The sequence below is a fragment of the Cervus canadensis genome, chromosome 3 (assembly GCF_019320065.1).
Source record: "Cervus canadensis isolate Bull #8, Minnesota chromosome 3, ASM1932006v1, whole genome shotgun sequence".
Lineage (NCBI taxonomy): Eukaryota > Metazoa > Chordata > Mammalia > Artiodactyla > Cervidae > Cervus > Cervus canadensis.
In genome coordinates this window covers 102,737,048-102,744,547 of record NC_057388.1, presented here as the reverse complement: position 1 = coordinate 102,744,547, position 7,500 = coordinate 102,737,048, and the positions used below count along the sequence as shown (strand labels likewise).

Below are 7,500 nucleotides of genomic sequence, written 5' to 3'. Positions count from 1 at the left end.
CATCCATCCATCCATCCATCCATCCATCCATCCATCCATCCATCCACCCACCCACCCACCCACCCACCATCGTTTCGCTCCTTTTCTGTTCTCTACATTTTTAATGGCGAGTGAGTGAGAGAGTCTTTCAATGGTTTGGTAGGATTTTTGAATGTCATGTCGTAGGACCATGGTACTTTTCAGCCATGGATGAACGTGACGGCTTCTTTTTTCAGCTTCAGCTTTCAGGGTTATCCTGAACTGCCTCGCCAAGTGAGGCCTGTGTGTCCCTGTGTGCTGGAGGAAGGACACTTGTGCTATCCACATCTTCATCTTGGACTGGACAAAACCACCGTTGGGAATGTGTTCCTTGGCTTCGTTTCCTTTCCCTATGGCACTGACCTGACCGTCCTGTCCACTCTTTGGATCCTTTATCTCCCTCTCCCCCTCAAGGCACTTGGTCCTTTTCTTCCTCCTCCTCCTCCTGCTCCTGCTCCTGCTCCTCCCCCTCCTCCTCACCCTAGTTTCTCTCCCCCACCCCTCTCAGTCCCACTCTTCTCAAATTGACGTCTAACTGACTGACAACGTTTTCTTTTGCCTGCCTTCCTTCCTCCCTTCCTCCCTCCCTTCCTTCCTTCCTTCCTTCCTTCCTTGTTTTGGTTTTGTTCCTGTTGTTGTTCCCCCATTAATTTTCAGGTGTACAGACGATGTTTCAGTGTAGCGCAGGAAGGACACAGCGATCACCAGGATACATCTCGTGAGTGACTGTCCGTCACCACTTGGTGTCACGGCAGATGGCATTAGGTGTCATGACGTGCCCGTGACTCACTGATTTCATCCGTGGAAGGCTGCACCGCTTCGTCTGTCTCCGTCACCAGTGGCACTCCCTCACTCTCTCCCCTTCCCCCCCCACCCCCGCCACCGCGTCACCCCCTCCCTCCTCTGGCCACCACCCATGTGTTCCTTTATGGTATCTATGCGCCTGCTTCTGATTTGTTCTGTTCTGTTCACGGTGTATCCTTTGGTAGATTCTGCATGGAAACGACTGATCTGAGGTGCTTCATTTAGCATAATAGCCTTTCTAAAGATCTCTCCAAGTTCCTGCAGACTGTGAGATTTTATTCCCTTCTGGTGGTTGAGTCCCATTTGTCTGTGTGTGTGGGTGGGTGGGTGTGGTGTGGTGTGGTGTGTGTGTGTGTCTGTGTGTGTGTGTGTGTGTGTGTGTGTGTGTCTGCATGCGCGTGCGCACACGCGCACCTGAATAGATACAGGTGTAGGCACACAGACAGAGAGTTCTATCATTCTGTTTGTACGGATGTCTACCTAGGTATAGGTGTCGATACCACACATACACACGCGCATATCTTCTTGGTCCCCGCCGTAGGCACTCCGTGGAGTTGCCGGGTTGGGTCGGATGGGGAATCTTTGGTGGAGTGTCCTGAGGGATCCCAGGACTCGTTTCCCTAGTGATGGGGTTTCTCTCTCTGTGAGGTGCCAGGTGATGAGCTCTGATATCTCTGAGTCCGTCAACACTTTTCTCAGCTGCAGGAAAGATGCATTCCATCGATCAGGAGCCACTGTCTTTTGATGTTTCAAACTTGCTGTCGCGATTGCGAGTCCAGCTCCTGGGCCTTCCCCCTCCAAGTTATCGTTGTCCAGATAAACGCCCCGGGGTGCTTCCGTGAGCCCGCCCCCACCCCCAGCTGCCCCAGCCCAGCCCAGCCCAGCCCAGCCCAGCCCAGCCCCGCCATTGATTTGTCTTCTACCTTGTGCTTCTGAGTGTCTGTCTGTTCTACCTTTATTTTGAATGAAGGTGTCTGTTCGGGCCTCCTGCCGACTTCGCTCATCGGGGATTGTTTCTCTTTGGGAGGTTCAGTTGTCTGACGCCTATATGTATGCACACACGCGCGCACGTAGACATCAACACAGACACATGCGTATGTATGCACATAGGTACATGTACACTGACTAATACGTACGTGTATGCATGCATACGCGTGTGTGTGCATCTATGCACATCAATCTGTGTATATGCACTCTATACACACACTTGCAACTTTACATACGTATATGCGTGTATGTTTACTTACACATACATGTGTGTATATGTATACACATATACAGCCGTACGTCTGTGTGGACGTATATACGCTACATGTAGACGTCTAGGTATGTGTGCATATGTATGTACACACGTGTACATACACGTGTGCATATACACAGGCGGATATGTGTGCATATGTAAGCATGCACGTACGTGTCCGCACATGCGTACACACACACACACACACCTGTGCGTATACATCACACGTACACACACATGTGCATCTATATGCGTTTACACGCCCGTGTTTATTTAAATGTAGGTGTGTATATCTATGTATAGGCACATATGAGCATGTGTATTCGTGCGCGTGCATATCCGTGTACGTATGTGTATAGATGCCTGTGCATACGTATATACACGCAAGCATACATGCACACTTTAAACGCCTAGGCATATACGTGCACGCACAGACACATGCGTGTACGTGAGCATGCATGCATGCCCTTCGTACGCGCTTGTTTATACGCATGTGTGCACACGTATATATAGATGCGAATATGTGTCCGTACACATATGTACATGCGTATATGCACATGTGCGCTCTCGCTCTCGCGCTCTCTCTCTCTCTCTCTCTCCCTCTTTCCCTCTCTCCCTCTCCCTTTCTCTCTCTCCCTCTCTCTCTCTCTCTCTCTCTCTCTCTCTCTCTCTCTCTCTCTCTCTCTCCCTCTCTCCCTCTCCCTCTCTCTCTCTCTCTCTCTCTCTCTCTCTCTCTCTCTCTCTGTCTCTCTCTGTCTCTCTCTGTCTCTCTCTCTCCCCCTCCCTCCCTCCCTCCCTCCCTCTCTCTGACTTTTAAGCTGCCAGAGCAGTTCTACGACTTGACTTTCCTGCCTGGTGGTTTTGTTTCATTTCGTTTCGGTTCTACTTCAAAAAGTTATGCATTCATTGACTTTGCTGTTGTCATGGAGTCCGGGGCTTATTTAGTGGATCCCTATTGACTCGGTCCTCCCCACCACGCCCCTCAACCCCACCCCCGCAGCCCTGCCACCCCTGACCGCCCGGCCGGCCGCCCGCCTTTCCGGTGTTTGTGGCCAGTGATCTTGAAATCCACGTTCTCCTGACCTCAAGTGCACTTTCCCCACCCACCCGCGCTTGCTTGTGTTTGTTGTCTTTGGACTTGGTCACGGTCTCTACCCAGGTTGAGTTTTGTTTTCTCTTGTTGGGGGTCCGAGTGTCTCCTTCGTTTCCCTTCTTGCTCCTGGGTTTGCGTGTCTGTGTCTGTGTCTGCTTTCCAAAGTCCTGCTTTGTTCTCCGAGCAGCGCTTGCCTGGTTGGTTTCACTTTGCCGGTCGGTCCCTTCCTCCCCTCCCTCCCTCCCTCCCTCCCTCCCTCTCTCACTCCCTCTTTTGGGGGGAGGGGGTCCGGGGGAGCCCGGGATGTCACTGGTGCCCCTCTCTCGGCCCCCGAGCCCCCGCCGCCGGCGTCTCCGTGGAACGTCCCCCCACCACCCTGGAATCGCGTGGGGGGAGCGCGTCTCCTTCGGGGCAGCCTCCTGAGGAGATAGTTCCCAGCTCCTCTCCCTTCCTCTGCGGCCGGGGTCGCGTCGCGTCGCGTGGCTCGGAGGCGGAGGAGGCTCCGGCCCGAGCTCCGGCGTTTGGGCGGCCGGCGCGGTGGCTCCTCGGCGGCCGGCGACAGCGACCCGTCCTCGGGACGGTCGAGCCGGTTGTCAGGAGCCACCTGGCGGCCGCTTTTATATTGTCCCTCACCTCCGGAGCTTCGGCGAGACCTTCAGGAGGATTGTGACTCAGCCGCCGGGCCCGAGGCAGTGCTCTCAGAGACGGGCTATGCTGGCGGTGACAGTCCCGGTGACACCGAGGCCTAGGGACGTCCTGCTGTCGCCGGAGATTGGTTCTCTAGGTTTCTGAGGAGGGTGACCGTCGCGGCGCTCCAGATCCAGGCTCTGGGGTGGCCTGGCCGGGTCGACCAGCATCTCCCCGTGCCCCTCCGGCCGTGGAGACGGACCGGCCGGACCCTACCTGGGCCGGACCGCCGAGGTGGGCAGGGAGAGGGTCTTCCCTGCCCGGAGCGCCTGGACTCGGACTCGGCGGTCCTGCCTCCTCCCGGGTCGCCCTCAGGAGCGTTTGCTTCGCCCTCGGCCCCGCTCCGGATGTGGGGACCGGCCCGGACTGTGGCGTGGAGGTCGGCGGAGGGCGCGGCTGGGTCCGGGCCCTCGGGTTCTCTCTGACCGAGGTGTTTTCCGCGTCGCACTCCGGAGGGGGGGACCCGCCCGCCGGAGTCGTGAGGGGTGACCCGGAGAGGACGGCCGGCGCGGGCGCGTGTGCGGTCCCCCGGTGGGGTCCGGTCGCCTGAGGCGTCTCCCGGCACGCATGCCTTTTCTTTTCTCAAAGTCCCGATAGGTCCGGAGACGTGGATGGACCGGGCCCTGCTTCCGCGGGTGGCCGGGGGGGGCGCGCTCGACCGTTCAGCGTGCCCTCGTGGGTCTCGGTCGTTGGACGCGACTTTTTCTCACCCCTCCCCAGCTCCCTGAATCCCGGTCAGTCAGGAGGTGGGTGGGGACCGGCTCGAGCCGTCCTGGGTGCCCTGTGTAGGACGGTCTGGGCCCCGGGCGTGGGCCCTGGTCGGGGCCCGCTCGTCTTGTTGGAGGCGCCCCGCTGACGGTTCTTCCTTCTTTTTTCTTTATGCACGTCGAAGTCAAATCCCCGTTCGGAGACTCGGACGGACCGGTACGCCTACCCGTGTGGGCGAAGCGGGGAGGGAGTCTCCGGCCAGCTCCCTCTCCCTTGGCGTCCGCGCCCCCACTTTTGCCACCACGCGGCCCCCTCTCCCCCCCCCCCAAGTCGACCAGATGGCCCCCGAGAGCTCCAGGCCTGATGTTCATGGGGTAGTGCTGGGGACAGGTGGCCGGGTCAAGGTTCCGGGGTCCCTCCCTGCGAGTCATAGATGGGCCCCGCTGTCGTCTGCTGTCATTTTGTCGCCCAAAATAGGTCTTTTTTGCCACCAGGTAAGTGCTGACACGGTCTCCTTTGGTGTCTGCCGCCGAGGACTTTGGGTCTCTGGATGCACGCGGGGCTCCGGGCCTGTGGGCCGCCAGCTGGCGCCTGGTTCTGCCTTTGCCGCTGGAGCCGCCTGCCTGGGCCTGTGCGCCGGCTCCTGTGTGGCGTGTCTGGCCGACCCAGCTCGTGGTGCCGCGGCTGGGCGACCCGAGGGCGGTGGGGCGAGGCGGTGTGGGTCTTTGGCCCTGTGCTCCCCGCTGCGGGCACCCGGTGGCGGCTGGGACGACCCCTGCCCTGTAGGCTCCGTGCCACGTGTCAGCTGTTCTCCTCCTGGGGTCGTTGGCTGCTCTCGCCTGAGGTGTGAGGTTGTGGGCAGGCGGGGGGGAGGTTGTCGGCGAGGCTTAAAGCGGGCCCCTCCGGTGACTGTCCTCGCCTGTGCCTTCCCCCCCCCCCCCACACACACCTTGGCTCAACTGATTGATGTGGTGTGGTTGTGCTCTCCCGGGCCGGGCCTAAGCCGTGCCGGACGAGGGACGGGTGTTCCCAGTGAACGTGTCCGCTCTTCTCGGTCTGTCCACGGGGCCCCTCGCCTGTCTTTTCCCCCTTGCCCCTCGGGCAGGGTGAGGAAGGCAGGGGTTGGCGTGTGGCCTCCGGCCCTGACCTTCGGTCTCCCGTCCCCCGCCTTGGGGTGCCTAGTGGGGGCCGTTGGGCTTTGGACACAGCAGATGCGCTTGCTTCGCCTTCCTGGCGTGTGCCCCGCGAGCGGCACTCCCTGCGGTGGGGAGGGCTGTGCCGCTGCCATGCCGCGTGCCCGTGCTTGGGTGTGTGAGCATGCCTCGTTGGACCCTCGGTGGTGCCCCTGGAGTGCTCAGGTCGTCCCTCAGGTGCCCGAGGCCGAGTGGTGGTGTCGTTTTCCCTTAACCCTGTGTCCTCCTTGGGTCCCCGCCGCGGTGGTGTGCGTGTGTCCCATGGGGGGGGTCGAGACGGTAAGAGAAGCATTGTGTGCTCCCCTCGTCGTGGCGGCTGACGGATGAGGCCTTGCAGGGGGCCCTGACCGCGCACATGCTCCTGTGTGGTGGTCCGCTTACCTATGCCGCAGACCCCTCCCGCCCAGTTGAGTGGCGGCTCCTGGTGTGCCTCCGTGGGCCCGAAGGAGAGACGATCGGGTGAGGGACGGTGCGCCCTCGGTGAGAAGGCCTTCTCTAGCGATCCGAGAGGGAGCCTTGGGGTACCGGACCCCCCAGCCGCTGCCCCTCCTGAGTGCGCAGTGGCCACTGTGGCGACTGCCAGAGCACGTGGGCAGAACCCCCCCCCCCCCGTGGGGAAGGGGGGTGATGGGTGCACCGGCCCCGCGGTGGGGCCGTGTGCTGCTTGTTGCCTACTGCGGCCCGCGCCTCCCCCCTCTGAGTTGGGGGAGGGTCCCGCTGGGCCCTGCCGGGTGTCCGGCGAGTGGGGAGCCGTGTGTGCTGTGTTGTGCGCAGCCGGCCCCGTGGTGTGAGCCCAGGGGGAAGGGGGGGGCGTTGGGGTGCGACTGCCTGGTCGGCCCCGGCTCCCCCAGCCCTGCAGCTGTGGTGAGGAGGAGCCTGTCGTGCCCGCCCTCGCCCCTGAGCCGCAGCCGGTGGCGGTGTGGTGGGCCCGGTCGGGGCCGCCCTTGCTCGAGAGTGTGTCCCCAGGATGTTGAGCCTCGGGGTCAGGCTTAGACGGAAGACGGATCTGTTGAGGAAGGATGGATGGATGGATGGAGGAAGGTTGGGTGGTCGGCACGCCGGCCCTGGCGGCGGGGCTGGGGTGTGGGGCCCGCTCCAGGGATGGCCAGGAACGGCCGGCGTCCCAGGCGTTGCGGGACCGCCCTCGTGTGTGGGTGGCGGTGGGATCCCGCGCTGGTTTTCCTGGTGGCCCGGCTGTGTCCTGGTGTTTTCTGGTCCCCGGGCGGCGCCCTCGCCCCCGTCCCGTGACCCCTGCTGCGCGTGCTTGCCGGCCCCTCCCCACCGCTGCCGGCCTTCCTCCTCGTCCCGCGCGTGCGACCGCCTGTGTCCCCTTCCACCCCCGCTCCCTGCGGTCTGGGACCGAGCCGGCCTCGCCTCACGTGGGTGTCGTCTCCCGGCCTCCGTCGGCCGGTGGCGTCCCCGGGTGGAGCAGTGCCCTCGGAGCCCTGAGAGGGAGGCGGGGCAGGGGGGGGAGCCTTGGCGCGCACAGCAGGGTTGCCCGTGTGAGGGCTGGGGGGGCCGCTGGTACGCGGCGGGAGAGCGTTCTCCCGGGCTGGCTGCGGCTCCGGGTGTAGGATTGGCGGTGGGCGTGAGGCCCCGTGAGGGGTGCGCCCCCTCCCCCCCGCGGGGGGGGGGGGTGGCCGGAGAGGCCAGTCTGTCGTTCTGGGTGTGCCTCGGGACCGCCCCTGTGCTGGGAGGCCTCTGGCGGTGAGATCCCGCGGTGCGCCCTGGCGGCTGACTCGCTTCCCCCGGGTCGT

The 7,500-nt window shown here is 62.1% G+C and overlaps 1 protein-coding gene across 1 annotated transcript in view; it reads right to left on the bottom strand.

Annotated features, from left to right (window-relative positions):
* Positions 1-3,461: 3,461 nt before the first annotated feature.
* The window catches only part of LOC122437892 (collagen alpha-1(III) chain-like), a 4,932-nt gene continuing 893 nt past the window's right edge, over positions 3,462-7,500 (bottom strand). Inside the window, exons 1-7 of the mRNA XM_043462368.1 lie at positions 7,272-7,500; positions 7,026-7,188; positions 6,419-6,925; positions 6,125-6,319; positions 4,553-5,436; positions 4,059-4,263; positions 3,462-3,808 (exon numbers count right to left, since the gene is read on the bottom strand). The exon at positions 7,272-7,500 is cut by the window's right edge and continues 893 nt beyond it. Of these exons, the coding sequence (XP_043318303.1) occupies positions 3,462-3,808; positions 4,059-4,263; positions 4,553-5,436; positions 6,125-6,319; positions 6,419-6,925; positions 7,026-7,188; positions 7,272-7,500 (2,530 nt within the window). The remainder of the gene's footprint in view (positions 3,809-4,058; positions 4,264-4,552; positions 5,437-6,124; positions 6,320-6,418; positions 6,926-7,025; positions 7,189-7,271) is intronic.